We start from the raw sequence: 19,498 nt of genomic DNA, 5'->3' as shown, positions 1-19,498 counted from the left end.
AAATCCAACACCACCTACAATTGACGATTGGCACGGAATAATTCTGGTAATATTCAAAATGGAAAAGCTGACCTATTGTTTGAGAATCCACAAGGTTAAATTTGACCAAATGTGAAGTGAAAATGATTTTATAACCCCAACTCCAGCTGACTTTGTATGACCCCTCTGAAGTTTTTTGTCGCCTTCTTCTTGATGGAAATAACAATAACAACAACAAGATCCCTCACTTTAATGTATATAGTTGTCATTTTAAGATTGTTAGTCTGATGATGTAGAAAACTGCAACTATACAGGTTGTAAGCGATGTGCTAAACCTTTTATATTTATAGGAGGACTGTCCTTTACCACACAAACTCTGACTTTCCCCAGACTCTTAAATAAATGGTTGGGGGGGGGGGGGGGGGGGGACTGGAAAAGAACTATGGAAAATACCAATTTTGTATTTTTGTACTGACAAGTCTGTTTGAAAATGCCTTTTCCAAACAAAATTAAAAATTAAAAAAAGAAAGAACTAATTTTACTTTATGGGAACCACAGATAACCCGCCTCTACTCACACCAAAAATCCCTCACACACACACACACACATATGTGGCGGACTCCCTTCGTTAGACTACAGGATGGGATGGCTCTAACAGACCCAGGCAGTGCCCCTCTGAAGTTACCACTGTCAGCTGACTCCGTGGGCCCGGACTCGCCCTCCGAGTCCGAGTAGAAAGGCTTCTCCACCTTCTTCTCCTTCCGCTTCTCTCGGCTGCTGCACTTGGTCCACTCAGGCACCTGGCGGGGGGGGAGGCGGGGGGAGAGAAGCAAAGTGGACACAGTCAGTCGTCGGCTCGGTCTGACCCGCAGCAGCAGAGACGTAGGCAGATTTACAGAACGGTAGCGTGGCCATGAATGCCTCTGCCTGGATGTGATGGAGCCGAATGAAGCCAGCCATCCCCGCTGCGGATCTGCGTTTAGATCCGACAGCCAGACAACAAATTCAGAACAGACCAGACACTAATGCAAAAGTTTTCTGTTTGCTTTTCTTTTCTATGCACAGATAGATGTTAGCACCAGGTGATGCCTTCATGACCAGTTGCAGAAATGGTGTTCGTTGAATAAAGGGAGCAGTTCCATTAAGAGAAGTGATGTCTTTGAGGAGTGGTGACTGTCCTCCGCCAAAAAAAAAAGAGGCTGTCTGTCTTTCTGTGACCAAACTCATCAACCAGTGCCATCAGCTAATGAGTGTGGATGCCTCAGCCCCCCTCCCCCCATTTAAAACCCACACAGTTACTAATGCATCTCCATGTTTCAGAGGAGCACACGTCCTGCTAAAAGAATCACTTCTTTAATGGTAGAGACCGAGGAAGAGGGGTGCTGTGTTTCGGATAGCTTTGGCTGAGCTAAGCACAGGACAGCGACTACATTAGGCGGGAGGGGGTGTCATAAAAGCACTTGGGTTTTTTTTTTTTTTTTTGCAGCTATATGGGTTGAGGCTCAAGGAGGTGTGGCTCTTTGCCGCTAAACTGACTCACACTCGTTAATGTTGTGACTCTTTCGAGCAGCGCAAAAACCTGGCAGACGTAGAAAAAGAAAAAGATTGGGGTGGAGGTGAGACGGAGGAAGAAGGGAAGAAGGTTTTTTTTTTTTTTTAAGAAAAAAAAGTCAGGAAAGCAAGAGAGACAGGCACAGGAAGGATTCTGGGTCTAAAAAGAAGAAGGTGTGAGAACAGTTTTGGATATCACAGAGACAAAAAAATAAATCTCAAATTTCATAACAGCATAATGATTTAAGTAGCTATAACATACACTAAAATATTTTTCTGGAAAAATATACTCCAATATAACTTAAGTATAATGTACACATTTAAATATACTTAAATACTGCAGAAATAAAAAAAGTCAACATTAACATTTGCTACTTACTAGTGTGTCGACATGCATTTAGTATGAATGTCTATCAGAAACAAAGCACAGTTGCAGCAGCATGGATCGAGATGAACTAGATGAGGAGGTGGAGGTGGGGGTTGGAGGGGGGAGGGGGAGTTATGGAGTGAGGCAGAAATCTGAGAGAAATAACAGTATCACCCAGTATCACGCAACAGCATTTGTGACACAATCGCAAACTGTGTCGCAAATGTCTCCTCTTTGGACGAGGATCTATCCTCCGTTCGTCTGCGCAGAGTCGCGTCTGAGAAATTTAGTCTCATTCATCTGATCTTGTCAGCATCACTTCAAATGACAAGCAAAGAGAAGCTATAAGAGCAGTTATGAAAACAAACACCACCGCACTCCCAAACTGAGAGCAGCAGGAGGAGGAGGAGGAGGAGGAGGAGGGGGGCACCTCTCTCCAGTCCCCTAACAAGCCGATCCGCCCCTCGCCGGTGGTTATGACCTCCTCTGTCTGTGGAGATGTACAATGTGCAGAGGGAGAGTCGGTCAGGGGGGCAGAGCTTTCAGAGCCCTGACCCTCACAACGGTTACAGCCACAACATGAGTCCACATCATCATCAGCAGGCAAATGAGTCGATACTTCAAGCACCGTAACACTGGCTCTGCTTGTTTGTGCCTTTCAACTATGTCACATTACTGATGACCATTTTATAATATAAAGCATGCTATGTACTGTAGTTCAAACTGGTTTCCTGTTTGTCATAGCCTTATTTAGGTTATCTTTATCTTAAAGAGATACTTCACCCAGAATCGATTATTCACCAATTTGGAGAATTTTAAGAGTCTGCTCGTCTGTACTGCCCCTACTGTCCTGAAGCCACGACATTTTTCCGGAAAAAATTATTTGATCTCTGTTTTTACCCTTGTTGTAGCAGTAGCTCCCAGTGGCTGCGTAAGATTTGCGTGAGATTTACTCCGTTTTGATAACTCCAAACTCATAACTCCGTTACGAAAGTTCTCCAAACCCTTCCTTGGCTTGACAGTGAGTAGAAAATTGGTGCATTCTTGATTTTCGGTGAAGTATCCCTTTTAATAAATTGAAAATCACAGCCAACATGGATTTCATTTAGCTGCACTATTGTTACAGTATTACATTTTCTAAGTGGGGAATACTACTTTGAAAACCCATTTCATTTCATTCAAGTTGTTTTAACTTGTGTTATCCTCTGTGGATGATTAATATATGCAACATAAACATTACATTAAAATCAATTAATGTGCATTATACCATATAATTAAATACCTAATTTACTAGGGGTGTAAGAAAATATTGATAGACTGAAATATTGCGATATTTTGTTCTGCAATACTGTATTAATAAAACACTGCATCCATGTGTGGCATGCAAACATTCACGGCCATGGTTCATTTTTGTGTTGCATCTAAAACTCAGCCATTGACTCCTCTGCTCCAACTGAACAATGAGTTCAGGTCTGTGGCTCATTGCATGCTCAAGCGTTAGCTAAGTTAGCACAGTCAAAAAAAATCGCAATACATCATTTCGCTTATAGTATCGCAACATATCATATCATTGCCCCTGTATCGTGATCCCCATTCCCACAAAGGAGACTACAGTCCCTGAGATTTCAGTGTCTGCTGAATAAAAGCCATCACAGACTCTAGACTATCTCTCCAACTGAGCTGCAACACTGAAGTAAAACCCTCAGTGAGAACAGACTGAGCCTGAGCAGTTACCAATGACACAAGTCAAACCTAATGAATATTAAATGATCTAAAACAAGGAAATTAGGCAGACCTTAATAATTTAGAGGCTGGAACCAGTGAATGTTTGGCTGCTTGGTTGTGACAACAGTGGCTTATGCATAATCAGAATGATTGATTATTGTTACTATTTTTATGAATTAATATTTCAAGTTGTTTTGTTAGGTCATAAACTCTTGTTTGTTTTTGTTTTATGTCAGGAGATTATTTGATTGTGTGTTGTCTGATTTTTTGTGCGTTAGATCTAATAAACTGCCAACAAAGTACAAAGCATGTGTGCAAACCTCATTAATATAAATTATTAAGTATCATGATTACAAAATGAAATATGCAACTGCAGAATCATATTAAATTTCAGTCTGATATTTCAACAGCTGCCATGTTGTGAGTTAGTCCAGTCAGGTGCAGGGAGCGGCCATGTTGACGTGTGCACTGGCATTTATCACTTAAACTGACGTCACCACCTAATGTTATTTGATTCTGGCCAGACCTCAATTAGAGAAGTGAAATTAGGGGCTTGCATTGCAAACCTAGTTGTAGCTCTGAGGTATGCTGTCAGAAAATCAATGAGATGTCAGAGTGTCTTTGAACACACCCACATGTTCACGTCTGCTATACTGCTTGATGTCATGTCGCTCTGATATCAAAATAAAAGCAGGAAATCTTCATGACATATATTGTATATCTATTGCAAGTTTTCCTGCAAGCGACAGAGTCAAATTGAGAGAGAAATAAAACCTTTGGAAAATGGTCAACAGTAATGCAACAACCGCAGTGCTATATTTATCCTGGGGCTGAAACATACTAATCTACTGATGGGATCTTTTATGATCCTGTCAATCATTAGACCAGTCAAGTTTTTTAAAAAAAGTAGCTGTTGCCTCATCTTGAAATCTGCATCACAAGTAAACAGGAAGTTAATACTGAGGATGAAACACTGGCCACTGAGTGAAGAATCTACAATATTAAACTAATAATAAATAAATATGACAATAAAATCAAGCCTGGAGGTCACTCCTGTAAAACAGTGACATGCTTAGGTTCTTGATTTTATGTCAAACATATTAATGGTGAACCGATGGCACATGGAGTGAATGGGATGGAGAAGAAGAGGAGGGAATTTGGTGATTTGGGATGCTGCTCTACAAGAAAGCATTGCACATGAGCATATTAAGTGTAATGTATGAGTATTATGCCCAAATACTTGTTAAATAATGTATGCTGCATCGGTGTGAAAATATAGGTACGTAGGTTAGAGCCATCCTCTTACAATCTCCCATGGGTCAGGAGATGTGGTTTACTGCCACTGCCATTGACGTACAGTGAAAATGTTCTCCCAAATCTTTTCCCTTCTGCGTCACATGTGCTATTGGCTCAAACAGTGGTGAGAAATCACCAGGACAGAGGCGAGTGAGCTGCTGTCAGACAGATGCAAGTGCAGCAGAGAGGGCGAGGAGCTCAGCACCTCTGACTGTTTTTTAAATGGAGTCAGCAGAGGCAGAAAATAATCCTCTTTTCTCATCTGTGACTCATTCTCCTCCATGGAGGGGGGAGTTGTTAACAGCATCCATTTGGAAGTAGATGGAGGCCAAGATGGATGCATGTAACTGATGACTTGTTAATGTTAATGAGCTGTAAGTGAATGAGCGATGGCTAGTGAAAGAGGAATCAATGTTATATTGGAGTCAATGTAATATTGGATGTGAGGCTCTGGTGACTCTGTCCAGCCCCTCTGAGGCACTGCTCTGGGACAGGAGCAACCCTCGCTTCCCTCCATCTTTTGGGGCCCCTGGAGATCCCAGAGGGCCCCTGTGTCTCTGTATGTTACTGTTCCCACTGCACGCACAGACTCCTTCACCTCCACGTTGCGCACGGAGGGGTCTGGGGCAGCTTCGGGCCAATCAGGCAGCTCCTGGTAGCCCCCAGCTTTGGCATTCAGCAGGTGGGACAATGAACCCAACTGGAAGTGGTCTCGATCTGCAAAAACACCAGGAAAAGAAACGACTGAAGGAAATCTGGAACTGTGGAGACATGGAGCAGAAAGTTCAAACAAATATGACAAACACCCTCTTTACAAAGGGGCTGTGTTAACTTTACCTTTAAATGGAGACTCGAGGACTGGTGCAGGTTTGAGGGCGAGGAACAGTTTTTTAGCGTACTTGCTAAGAGCCCCACTCTTCTCAGTGGGCACAATGAGCTGGCGAATGAAACGCGCCCGATCACGGATGTCGTAGTTCTGGTCGTACTTGGCCAGATTGAGAACGTACTGTGTCAACAGTTTGGTCTGCAAAGAGAAGGGATAAGAGGGTTGCTGCATAGTCGTTATGGTGCTATGAGCATTGGATGCAGTGCTGCTAGGTGGTTACTATTATGTGGTGAATTAGAGCGTAGCTAGGTGTTTGCTGGGGTATTATGAGTAGTTGGTATGGTGTTGCTAGGTGGTTTCTGGAGTGGGTTGTTAGGCACCTATTAGGGTGTTGCTAGACACTTCTTGGGGTGAATTGGGTAAATTGAGTTGCTAGGTGGTTGCCATGTATCTAATTATTTGTATTTAAGTACAGTAAGGTAAAAACTGGTATAAAGTACATTGCAAAAGTACTACACAACTTCAGTTACCTTCAGTTAGTATTCTTCTTCTACACTATACTATAGTGTATAGAATGTATTGCCTTGTTGTTTACAACTACTTCCGGGTAGAAAACCAGCATGAGAATAGTGACAGACGAGAGTTTCGCAATATCTCATTTTTTACGTCACTATATCACTGTTTAGACTAATCTGATGTTTGTAAAGTCTATAAAAGCAATGATTGGACAAACGTTACTATTTGTGTGTGCACATGTTTGTAATTAGTCATGGTTATCAGAGATTAGCTGGGCTAACGGTTACCTGTTTAACTTTAATAACTCAGTGACTCAATAAACGGTCCATGAAAAATGTTTTTTCCAGCAGATATCATAACATGATTGAGCTAACTGGAGTAGTTTCATGTCGTGTCCGACAATGGGAGGGTTTTAACAGAAGACGTCCTGATGTTAGCTTAGCTACCGCTGTTAGCTTAGCTACCGCCGTTAGCTTAGCTGCCGCTGTTAGCTGTCCCTGCCAGCTGCAGCCACTGATGCTTTCTAGACACCGTGATTCCCCAAAACTGAATAAATACCACACATAGCAACACAAAACATACACACAGAAATAGTAATGTTTCTTCAATCATTTCAGATTTGTCTAAACAGTGATAGGGCGTGAAAAACATGATATATAGCTAAACTCTCGTTCGTTACTGTTCTCATTCAAATTACGTGCTGGTTTTCTACCCGGAAGTAGTTGTAAACACTATACTATATGCTGTAACTAATCTTATAGTTATCTTAATCTTTTAACTGTAGTTGTAGTTTTACTAGTACTTCATCAATCCTGGGGGCACATTCACAAACTGCCCATACCTGTTTGGAGTTGGTGAGATACAGCTTGGCAGCCAAATTGATAATTTGTAGCTTGACAATGTCCTCTTCATTAGTGAAAGACTTGGCCATCTTCCTCAACACATCCGGGGCAATCTTAGGAACATGCTCACAGTACTCTCCAATGAGCCACAAGATACTGGCCCGAGCCATCGGCACCTGAGAGCAGAGGTAAAATTACATGGATACAGTGTACAGTATCTACTGTTTCTTCTGGTAACGGACAGAGACTTCACTTATTTCTGTTTTTGGAAAGGTAGACATTATTTTGAAATCTTTCTTGCTAATCTACAAAAGCATAAAATCCATGAGAAGTTTGGGGATGAGACTCTCACCTGGATGTTGTCTGTTAGTTTTGCCATGTGCTTGATGATGTCACTGTGCTTCTCCGGTTGCATCTGCAACAACTTCTTGATAACAACCACAGACTCAGCCACGACCAATTCTGTGGAACAGGACAATAAATGTACAGTAAGCAGTTATTGCATCATCCTCTGTAACAGGTTCCTCATTTTCACCTATTTGTTGACATGTTAATGTTATGTCTATGGTGCAGATGTCTATGTCTAAGTCCTACGTATCACCGTCTGTCTGATTTTTATTTTTTCACAATGCGAAAATGCTAATAACACACTACATTTTTGACCCGGTAGTTTTTACTGGATTTTGCATCTTTAATTACAATCACATTATATGTACCATTTAAAAAACCATCTAATAATGTCATTGAAAGACATACCGTCTCTGTTGGACAGCAGCTGCACCAGGCCATTCAGACACGTGTCCCTCACTTCTCCGATGTTGGTAGCACAGCGGCCGATGGCTTGGATCGTGGCAGCCACAAAGTCTTTATCCATGCTTTTAATGTAAGTCTGCAAGAGAAAATATTCACTTTGTACAGTTCCATGTAAAAGGAAGCCAGCTGTTGGCAAATCCCTTCAAATTTGCATATTTTATTTTTCTGACTGAGGAAGATTCAGAAAGATTCATTCAAGTCGTTCCACTGTACCTGGAACTCTCTGAGAATAGTAGAGATGTTTGTCTCGTTAGCCAAATTGGTGAGGACCTCCAGCTGAAAAACACAGGACAAAACATGTCTTTTCTGAAAACTGCTCAGTGAACCTTATTGAAATGGAAACACAGAGATGTATTCACTGTAGTTGGCACACAGCCCTTTCTTAATCACTTACTTGGACTTATTTCTTAGACTGAGCATTCAAATGTTTACTTTTTCACACTGATGTCTATATCTTAGAATTTGACTCATTCTGATTAATGGGAATTGATTTGGCACAGCAAATCAATCCCCATTAATAAGTTCATGAGTTCAAATTCAATACAGTTGCTTTCAATATTCACAATGACAGAAATACATTACACACACATAAAATGCACTTTTTGACAGTTTGATGTGCTCAATTCATTGTTTCAGTCATAATTCTTTAACATGTAATTTCCCCACTTGTTCCAAGAAAATAAATGAGTTAACAGGGTTTTGAAAAAATAATACACTATAAAGAGTATTCACTCCTCTATTGATTAAGTGTTAAGATAAAGGAGAAAAGTATGGATATGGATTCAGACTGGAGAGAGAATTGTGTAGAATAGAAAAGAAAAGAACCTTGAGGACTTTGATCTGAGTTGGGTCTGTGGAGCGGATGTAGAAGCTCTTCAAATATGGCTCAAACATCCCCTGTGAAATAAACAGAGACAGTAAGAAAAACCCTCAGTCGACCTGCAGCTGCTTCATCAATTGGTTTCAAGGTGTACACTACACACCCACTAACACACAAACTACCACCAGGAATAACTCACCCTCCTCTTGATCGTCATGGTTGCAACGTTCTGGAGAACAACATACTGGACTTCACTGGAGGAAGAGACAGAATACAAAGAGGTTGGTGGAGAACAGGTGAAAGATGGAAGTATGGAACAAACCTTTGTCCGGTTATTTACAGTAAGTCGAGTGGCAGCTTGTTAGCTCATAGCATGTGTGCTAATTTACAGGGAATGGAAATACTGTCTGATAAATGAGCCCACGAGTCTCAGCTAATGTGTCAATACCGCTGTGTTGACAAGTTAATAATAATATTAAATTCCCAACAAGTAAATTCACTGTTTTGCCTCCTGACCAACTGACCTCACTCTGTTTAGGTTATAGCTTGGTTCCACCCAACATCATGAGCAGAGGTTTAATCAAACACCTGGAATTAATTGATTTAAAGGGGACATATTATGGAAATATCACTTTCTGAAGACTCTTTAACATATATTTGGGTGTTTGTCTTGCCTTCTGGCCCCCAAAATGTGAGAATTGACAAAACAATCTGTAATGTGCAGGCTCCCAGGTTGAAGGTTCCCTGGTTTTACGAGCTGTTCCCTCAGTTGTCTTCCAGTGATGTTACTAGTTTTTGAATTTGCCTAACACCACCCCTACCTGGTACCAGTAGAAGGGGGTGGGGTGGGGCAAGCAGTGGTTTATTTGCATTTAAAGGGACAGGAACTGAAACCAACCGTTCTGAACAGGGCGGTTTTGAACGGATTAAAAAAGAGCTGTGATGTTTGATCCTTGGGGTATTTTGACCAAAGCATGTCACAGACATGTCTTTAAGACACCTGGGAACTATTTTAATTTGTGAAAAAGGGGCATAATATGTCTCCTTTAATGACACACATAAGACTTATTCACTTCGCTTCCCATCAGCTACACAGACTGATGATCAGCTGGTGGCCATTTGCGTATATTTGAATCATGGTACAAAAAAGTTGACACCAAACAGAATTTGAAGAAGAAGAAGAGATGATAGACAAGAGTTAACACAGCTCTGGACAAGCTGCTGGCAAAAAGCATTAAGTCTGATGCTGCTTTTCACACATCTCCTAAAGTAAACATCTGTTAATGCTGACAGTTTGGAAACATGAGAAATTCCTCACGGCTGTGCTATGTCGACCTCATGTCAAGGATACCAAAATCTTGCTGATGATAATGAGTCATTAAAATCCTATGTAAACACTAATAACATAAGAAATCTGCGATATACTTTTTATTTATATCCGTTGTCCCTTGTCCATAAATGTAACTCATCTCTCTGCTGAGGCTACCAGGCAGGAGGTGACCACTGTGGAGGAACACATGATCACAAAATGATGCAGTGTGAAGGTTTCCCATTCCCCTCATTCTGCTGGCACTGTGTGACTGCAGCAAAAATCTGAGGGCGACCGACTTTCTTTACTTTTTCATGCTTCATGCAGACCACATCAGGGCTTTCCTGCAGTCTAGACTGACCTAAAAAAGATCATGTAGCTTTACATCTGCATTTGGGGAGCTGAATGCTTTTGAAAGTTGTGTAACTTTCTAGCTAAAATATCTATATATTATACACTGTGGTAGTAAGCATAAATGTAGTTGAAACATCACTGACTTCATCCAAATAATGAAGTCTATAGAAACATATCATACAGAACAATGGATTTCTGATAGATCCCCCACAGGGAGCTGCTGCTCTTTAGCCACTTCTGAGTGATGATCCCACTGCAGCACGGCGCGATCTGCAGGAGCACTTGTTCAATAAGGAGCTGACAGTGTGCAGGACTTACAGCCCACAGGCCACCCATGTGCCGTCATCACTCCCGATGCTTTATGCCTTCATGTTTACCCCGGCCTCTCTGAGCTCCCTGTTTAATTTCACTTTCTCCATCGGCGCTGTAAAAATTTGTTTTACTCCCCTCGCTTGTCATTTTCTTGTTGTCATACTGTTTTCCGCATTGCTGGGTTTCATGGTCATTACAGCGTTCTCTTATCACACTCAGCTGTGTGTTTTTGTCACTTTTGAATGGTGTTTTGTTCCTTTTGAAGTCAGACTCATAAACGTAGCTCAAGCCTTCTCAGCGACGGTGCAGTAACGCTGTGAGATGGCTCATTACCACTGGCTCAAATACTTCTGGAATGCAACGTTGCTTAAATCTACATCATAACAACTATAAACTTCATGCTTACTGCTTCACTGACACTTAAAAAGCACAGGGGTGTAGTCATAAAATAGAGAGTAGCTCTAGAGCACAATGAAAAAATGTTTTAAAAGGGGACACCGTCCTATTTCTCAGATTTGCAGATCAGAGAGTGTCAATAATATGTTATGTGGTGAGTGGTTTCAAAACATGCAATGGTGTAATAGTCTGAATAGACAATTCATTTCAAATGATAGCCAATAAAGCTCACCTGTGGCTCCTCAGGAGACGGACCAGAGCCTTGGCAATCACCCCAACCTCCGCTTTAGGGGCAAGATGGAAATAAAGCTGAGCCACAGCCATCACCACCTGGGACGTGCAGGGAATGAGAAGAGAGAAGCAGGGGCTAAATCTTGCGCTGCGGTTCAATCTCACAAAATACACAACACAGTGAATGGCTGAACGCACTGTTCCGATTGTGCAAAAATCTTTGAAAATGCATTGATCATGACACACACTTCCTTACACTGCTGCAGTGCACGTTTACTCAGTGTTGAATATGTTCTGGACTCTTTTTACAGCTCTAAGGTGTAAGTGAGGACAAAATCTGGTCATAAATCATTCAAAGTGTTGTTAAGGTCCTTTAAGGTCTCATTCAGCATTACCAGCACAGCCAGCTGTTACCATGACATTATACTTTACCTTATAAAGGTGTTGTGGTGACTATGTTAGCTAATGGAGGAACACTAGCCAAAGATACAGCTCTGTTTTGTTCTCCACCACCTCCTGAGGGAAACAGCTGTCTATCCAGCTGCTAAATGCTCCACTATGTTCACCAGATGGTTTGCGAAGTGCATGGGTCTGCTGTTTGGTGCAGAGCAGATAGTTTATAGTGAGTTGAAGCCAGACGACTAAAAATGAGCTGTAAAACCACGGGGAGCTGCAGGCTCTCTGGGGGGTTCATCACTGCCAGCAGATGCTTCCATATGATCAAGTTGTTCATATAAAAGTATCATTCTTATTTCCCATGCTCCTTGGGGAAGCACAGAGTACCAAAACCTGCAGAAAGAAACATCTACAGCCATGTTTACTTACAAAGAACCTACACAGTTTTGGTATCTACAGGTAATTTCAGCCACACAAGAGCTGAATTCTTATATTAGTTACCTGTTTACAATGTGTTAACCACTTTATTTATTCATCTATTCATTTATTTATTCAGGCTCCAAGTTACTGGTATGTACATCTGATAGCGTGCTCTCTTTGAATGACAGGTAGGTAGGCGTACACTTGCCACTAGGGTAGCCATTAAGAATTAAGAATCGAGATTGGAATCGTTAAAAAGTTTTAATTCTAATTCCCGAAACAGTTTCTAAATAATCTTCATTCATGCTACGTCTTTGTTTTCTAGTCTCCTGACCGCTGGTAAAAAAAAAAGTCATTTCTGCCTGCACAGATCCCTAACACACTGCAACGTGGGCAATCTTTGACCATTTGATACTATTTCATCCAAAAATAATTTTGTTTAGTTAGCTCCTCCATTTAGGATTGGACAGAAGAACAAAGCACAGAACCTGCTGAAGGACACCACTGTGGACACTGGTGACACCAAGTTTTTCAGATGGTTACACAAGCAGATAGTAGAACAATGTTAATTATCTTAAAGTAATTTAATCACATCACATAAACCAAAGTGAGTGAGTAACAGAGAGACATTTGCAGTTAAAAAAAGATGTCACTGCAGCTGTGATCTTGACTGGTCTGGAGAAGAAATCCAGAGTCCAGTTCGACCAAGACCGGTCTGGAGTACTACATCACTATGAAAAGTTCAATTCAAACAAAGTCTCTGCTGGAAGATGGTGATACTGACAGGCTAAAGCAACACATGCTTTCCTCTTTAGTTGCCTGAAGCCTGACAGCATCAGTGAGCAGAAAGCCAAATGACAGGTGGATTTCATCCCATCTCACATGGAACAACACAGGGCACCCGAGGTGACCGCAGCAGCACTGATGCAGCCTGATGCTTTATTCATTTCCTTCAGGAAATCGTCACTTGTCCTCCTCTCAGAGTGCGCAGTCAGCTCTGATTAAGGACTCTTCAGCAGGACACATGTCTGCTGATACAAACCCTGGCTGTGATTATGAAGACCTCAGTTAATCACAACACCAACCTGCTGGTCAACTGGGGAGAGCACACACTTGCGTTCTCTGCCATGGTAACGGGCTCTAAAGGAGAATCAATGGACTGTGCTGTGTTGTGATGATGTCCAATGTGTGTGTGTGTGTGTGTGTGGTCTCACAGCTGCGTTGCGGCTCTGCAGCAGAGGCTTGGTGTTCCTCAGCAGCAGCCGGTGATCTGGATCCATCACGTACGGCTTCCTCTTGGCCAAGGCGGCTGCCTCAGCTTTCTTCTCCTTGTCCTCCTCATCATCATCCTCGTCTTCGTCAGAGCCGTAGAAGGTCTTGTCCCCGCCGCCCCCCTCCTCCAACAGAGACTCCTGCAGAGACACTGGGGATCAGACAGTGTCCTTTCTTGCATGGAAAGTAGTTACTGGCAGCTTTAAAGGTCACCAGAAGTCACCAGATGGTAATGTGCTCTTGAATATGTTCTTTTTTTTTAACAACACTACACTATGTTGCAAAAACACATTATCATTAGACTTCCTGATGATAGACAAATTTGCAGGGCAAATTATTTGTCACTGCATTCTCCAGGTACTAACACAATAACAATGTTCAGCACTGTATGAAAAATGGCTCAATTTGCTGCTGGCTGCTCATGAGAAAATAGGTCGACAGGTGGGCCTGAAAACCTGATAAAACACAGAGAAGAGAATCAGCACACTGGCAACGGAGAAAGAAGAACATAATGAGAGGATGATTTCAATTTGTACCTCTGTGCAGCCACAATGGCAGAACTGGAAGAATATGATTAATCCAACAAAATAACAGCACAACAAATAAATGCACGTATTTGGTAATCTCCTAAAATACCACTCCTCTGCAGATGTGCTGTTGTTGACAACACACAATGAGTTAACTTGTTTCTGTGTTGTTATAGTTTGCAAAAGCTACTGCAGGAATCAATGAAACAATAGATCAGTGTATAGACCTCCATGTAATCAGATGAATAGATACTCTGTGTAAAGAAGTCTCTTAGTCTGAGGAACATCATTGTTTTGTGAAAGTTTTCCACAGAATATTTAGAAAATAATTCGTGTTAATATAGATGTGCAAAATACGAACATTGGTAGAATGGGTGCTAAATCTATTTTGAAGTTGATAATACAATTAGCAAAAACTCAATCAACAAAAATTTGGGGTTATAATTTATTAACCATATACTGTAGTTTCTTAGCCTAGGTATACCCATGATGCCTTGTGCGCAAATGTATTCGCTCTGCAAGTTTGGCGTTTTTTTCCTCATCGGATTTCTGTCACTCTACATACGTCATCGGGTATGATTGATACGATTGGCTAAGCTACGTACAGACGCATTTAATAGACATTCGTAGCGCCCAATAAACAGCTCTGGGCTTTCATAAACCACACTTCAAATACGAGGTGGTTCCCAGACCGAATCTCAATCTACATTGACATGAGGTCTGGTGTTAGCCAGGCTAGTAGTTTCTCATGTGATATGAAATTATAAAGAGTATTTGCATTAAATATCATATTATAAATATATGCTCTTTTCCTATTTTATTTGATCTCACTGTAAATTGAATTACCGGTAATTCACTTATCTATTTATTTTTACAAAAGAAGGAATCTGGGGGCATCACACTGAGATTATGGGATGTTCTCTCAGTGTTCTAGTCTAAATGATTTATCAGAAGCCATAATGAAAGTGATTGTTGTTAGTTATTACACTATCAATCAATCAAATCAATCAAAACTTTATAGAGCTCTTTTCCTGCAAGGACACAAAGTGCTTTACACATTAAAAAAAAAACAATTACAAAGACAGCTTCCTGGAGTTCTTGTGGATGAGGTCACTAGTTGATATTTAAGTTATAGAGTGTCTCTCTTGTGACTAATAGGCTTGAGACAAGTCATCGTTCACCACAGAAGGAATACAAGTACATCTGAATAAAGTAGAACCAGATGGAGGTCAGCAGTCTCTCCATGACAGTGGAGCTACTGAACCAGACTAAGAGACCATTTAAAGGCTCAGGTTCATGAGCTGATTAGAGTGTGACACCATTAGGTTACAAAATTGAACAGCTTCACCATATTCTAATTTTTTGAGATACTAAAATTTGGGTTTTCATTAAATGTAAACCATAATCATTACAATATAAAGAAATAAAGAAATGAAATATTTCAGTCTGTGTGTTGTGAATCTATATAATACAGTATATGAGTTATACTATTTGAATTGAACGACTGAAATAAATTAACTTCTCCATGATATTCTAATTTATTGGGATGCACCTGTATATCCAGGTGATCAACAACAGAGCCAGAGAACAGAGGTTACAACATCCTGTATGTATGTGTGTGTGTGTATGTGTATGTGCTTGTTACTCACATTGATGTTGGGGTTGAGGAACTGCGTCCTGGCGTAGCGGGTCAACATGTTGATGATGACCACCTGCCCCCACTCCTCCACGTCGATCAGGAGGTTACACAGCTTCCTGTAGTTCTTGTGGATGAGGTCGATGCGCTCCGGGCACACCTCCTCGAAAGCCATGACAACGCTTCCTGCCACCAGCTGCAGCACATGCACAACCACACAGCAGGCAGGTGAAAATGTTAGGATAATGTTTTTGAACACTTTGACCTTTGATCGCCAAATACAAATCAGGTCATCCGTAAGACCAAGTGCCTAATTTAGAAAGTTCCCTTTGATTTGGTGGTCATGAGAACCATGAACCAGGACGTACTGGACCCTAACCCAGAGAAAGGAATGGCCCCCAACCAACAGCTGTCACCAGTGCAGAGTTATAAAAAAGGAACCTGTAGATGAAGCCTGTTTATGTTGTAACAGCTCATACACCCAAGAGGGAGAGTGGAGAAACAGATGATAAGCTGTTAAAAAGCTTAAGTCTTCACTGCACAGACGGCCATTCTTCTGTTTGGTGCAACTTTGAGTAAAATAAACACAGAATCGACAAAGTTCTATAAACCCACCGTGGTTTTGTCAGCGAGGAGTTTCTCTATGACTTCAATCAGCTGGTCCTTCTGCTCCGGATCCAAACTGAGAGCAGAGAAGGATAAATCACTTAAATATATGGAAGAAGAAATGCTAGAGAAAGAGCAAGGGACCGGTTGTGCTTAGAAATTTTACTCAGGAGCATAAAACAGATGGGTTTTACTGCTGGAGCAGTAATGGATTTCTGAAGGATGTACCTTGTGCTGCCATGAAGGGCTTTAATTTCACTATGGCAATAAGTCATAACTACATTTGATCTCAGCCTGGTGGTTCTTTCTAGGAAGCTGCAAAGTGAATTATGATTCCTTAAAAAGAGATTCTTAACACATAAATTCACTATCTGTGCTTCTTTGAACCATTATTATTATAATAACCAGCATGCATTGCCAATTAAATACTTAGGTAGAATAATCTGAAAAGAGAAAATAAACATCATTTGAGTTCATCATGATGAATAAACCTACAACAGTGGGTCTGAAAGACTTTGTTTTAGGAGCCTCTGAGTTAAAAAAGTTCAGTTTGTCAGTGTGGGTCACCTGTAGAGTTTAGGAATAGCGTGAGCTGCTGTCTTTCTGACGTATGGAGACATATCAGAAGCAGCTTCTTTGATGGCCAGCATCATTATGGGGACGATAATGGTGACTCGGATGCTGGAGAGGACTCGCAGGGCGCTGGCTCTGATCAGCTGGTTTGGATCCTGTTAAATCATAAAACAAAGGTTTTAGGATTTAAGGACATGTACAGATTGATTAACATGGTTCTCGAAAATGTGAAGGAACTGTCACAGGCAGAAAGGGCTGCACCTTGAGGCCTCGCTGAAAGGTGGAAATGGAGAGCAGAGCGAGATCCTGCTGCTCCTCAGCATAACGCACCAAATAGACGTAGACCAGCTTCTTCACCTGTGGGAGGGTGCAGAGAGAGAGAGAGAGATTTAATCCAAATGTGGATTAGTTCAATTATTTTCACTGAGATAAAGCCAAGTGATAAAAACCTTAAAAAGGGGAGAGGAAAGAAAATTGCAATTTTGTTCAGGTGAGATAAAGCCAAACTGCACAAGGCTTTAAAAAATGTGATAAGATCATACACAAATTACAAGCAAAGAAAATGTAAAAGATAATAGAAAAAGCTTTTTTTAATCACAAATACAAGAGAAAATAGAAACTGGGCTCATCACAAACCTCGATGTTTTTACAGGCCACATTTTTCACCACAGCAGGGAAGAGATCTGAAGCGTTTTTACCTCGTGCAATCATCTGCAGAGATGAGACACAGCAGAAAACACAGTGAAGATTTCACAAGGTGATGTTTCTCAAGAGTTTCAATCATTTGTAAAAGAAGGTACAACTTTTTTTTTTTTATTATTTATGTTCAATTAGAGCCTGTTTAGATGCTATTGCCCCTCTTGGTCCTCTCCGCCCTGCAGAGATAATGAATCAAGAGGTGGTTGTGGAGCTTCGGAAGCAGGAATCTGTCACAGATGATGAATATTTAACAGCTGACAGTGCAGTTTGCGTCTCTTGCCACTGTCGTTATATCCTTGAAAACTGCCTCTGTCTCATAAGTGAGGGATGTTAATTCAATGAAAGCTTCGGGATCTTAACTACAGTACAGTTTGAATTGGATTATGATCTACATCTTCCATTAAATCATCATTAAATAGAGATCTTTACCGTCAAAGTTATGATTTTAGTCCTAAGAGCAAGCTCGGGGCAGAGGCGCTGCAACAGGGCAGGCAACCCAGGCAATTGCCTAGGGCCCCGCGCTGGAAGGCCCCCACCACCACCCCCCGAGACGGCTGACGTTGGTCCGTATCAGTGATAACAGGATGTTGCCAATGGCTGTGTACACAGAATTTAGTATGCACTGCATAAGTATGCACGATGTTATGGTACATGTATGCACTGCATAACTGCATACAATACGTTAGTGCTGCCAATGCCAATGTTAATTTCACCCATTAGCAATAGAATAATGTATTTGTTGTCAAATGCTAACATACCAACATCAATTCTGCTGTCAGAAGAACAGCTTGCTCTGTCCAAACCAAACTGTTACTAATTTGTATTTGGAAGAGGAAAATATTACATATTTGGGGGGTGGAGGGGGGGGGCTCTTGCCTGGGGCCTCTAGAGTGTCTAGAACCGCCCCTGGTACTGGGTCTTTCCCGTCAGCGTAAATTAATAATGAAGAACGCTGTGTTTTGCCCAAAAACTTTCCGTGCCTTTGTCCTTCACTCGGCACGCAGCCGAATCTGCTGATCAGTGCAATCCCAGAGTAAACATTATTTATACTCACAGCCACGATGCGCTTCATTGCCTCCAGCTTCAGGGAGTCTTTGTTGCTGTCCAGCATCTCCTTCAGGTCGTCGTGTCTGGGGGGAGGAAACAGCAGAAGTTAGCTCACAGCTTGGTCACTCTCATGCACAGGCAAACATAAAAGACTGACTATACCTCTAACAAGAAGCACAGTGCTGTCTTACAGTTTCCTAAATTGATCAAACCCTGCTGCAAGTGTGGCCCAGAAACGATTCTCTTTGAAGTGGGAAATCCATCTTTCAGAATATGGAAACCTTTGAAACAGCAGCTCATAAAAGCAGAGTCATTGGAAAGCAACATAATCCCCAGAATATGCCGACATCTCACAGAGATTCTAGAGATTTTATGTAGATATTTAAATGGGGAAGCACAAAGCAGCATTTCACAACCAGAGATGCTTTGCTGAAGAGGTTCCTCAGTTAAAACCAGGACGGACTGTTAGTATCATATGAGCTCACCACTTTAATATTTTTTTGATGTGACCAAGACGTTATATAAACACAGATTCTGTACTGAAATAACTAGTCAGTTAGAGTTAATCAGCATGTATTTTGATAATCCATGTTTCTCATTGTGAGATTCTGCTCTTCTTGGCATTATGTGACAGGAAAACTAAATTCTCTCTGGGTTTTCTGAAGACCTTAATGTTGGACTTTAGGAAACTGTGATGGACATTTCCAACCAAAACTATGTCAACCCAACCATCCACAGACTAAGAGATTTATCAGTAATGGACATAGTTGCAGAACTGATGCTAACATTTTCCAACGTACACCTTCACTGTAAGTATCACTGGTGCCTATGGGACTGCCCACAGATCCAGGCTTTTTGGATTGAAGTCATGTACGGTATATGATTTCACATGTCACAGGGATAAGACTATTCATGTGCACCAAACATTTTGGGTATTTTACCTGTAAATTGTAAACTAAGCAAGGCAAACAAGACTATGATTATA

The 19,498-nt window shown here is 41.3% G+C and overlaps 2 protein-coding genes across 8 annotated transcripts in view; both read right to left on the bottom strand.

Annotated features, from left to right (window-relative positions):
- Positions 1-19,498, bottom strand: part of crabp1a (cellular retinoic acid binding protein 1a) — a gene marked incomplete at its 3' end in the record, with an annotated part of 415,466 nt that overhangs the window by 110,819 nt on the left and 285,149 nt on the right. The window lies entirely within an intron of this gene.
- ap3b2 (adaptor related protein complex 3 subunit beta 2) overlaps positions 1-19,498 on the bottom strand; it is a gene marked incomplete at both ends in the record, with an annotated part of 57,618 nt that overhangs the window by 15,684 nt on the left and 22,436 nt on the right. For 2 of the 7 annotated variants that reach the window (XM_083974143.1, XM_083974139.1), the window contains 18 exons: positions 665-779; positions 1,520-1,558; positions 5,517-5,635; positions 5,756-5,942; positions 7,102-7,278; positions 7,455-7,564; positions 7,859-7,991; positions 8,129-8,191; positions 8,741-8,812; positions 8,935-8,989; positions 11,339-11,436; positions 13,368-13,565; positions 15,602-15,784; positions 16,204-16,270; positions 16,762-16,922; positions 17,029-17,124; positions 17,404-17,478; positions 18,521-18,596. In XM_083974143.1, coding sequence (XP_083830269.1) covers positions 665-779; positions 1,520-1,558; positions 5,517-5,635; positions 5,756-5,942; positions 7,102-7,278; positions 7,455-7,564; positions 7,859-7,991; positions 8,129-8,191; positions 8,741-8,812; positions 8,935-8,989; positions 11,339-11,436; positions 13,368-13,565; positions 15,602-15,784; positions 16,204-16,270; positions 16,762-16,922; positions 17,029-17,124; positions 17,404-17,478; positions 18,521-18,596 — 2,024 coding nt within the window. Of the gene's footprint in view, positions 1-664; positions 780-1,519; positions 1,559-2,327; positions 2,388-5,504; positions 5,636-5,755; positions 5,943-7,101; positions 7,279-7,454; positions 7,565-7,858; positions 7,992-8,128; positions 8,192-8,740; positions 8,813-8,934; positions 8,990-11,338; positions 11,437-13,367; positions 13,566-15,601; positions 15,785-16,203; positions 16,271-16,761; positions 16,923-17,028; positions 17,125-17,403; positions 17,479-18,520; positions 18,597-19,498 lie in introns of all 7 variants that reach the window. The other 5 variants (XM_083974140.1, XM_083974142.1, XM_083974137.1 and 2 more) reach the window with 4 other exon arrangements.

This window comes from Trachurus trachurus, assembly GCF_905171665.1.
Source record: "Trachurus trachurus genome assembly, chromosome: 6".
Classification (NCBI taxonomy): domain Eukaryota; kingdom Metazoa; phylum Chordata; class Actinopteri; order Carangiformes; family Carangidae; genus Trachurus; species Trachurus trachurus.
The sequence above is the reverse complement of the archived record's forward strand: the minus strand, read 5'-3'. Positions and strand labels throughout refer to the sequence as shown.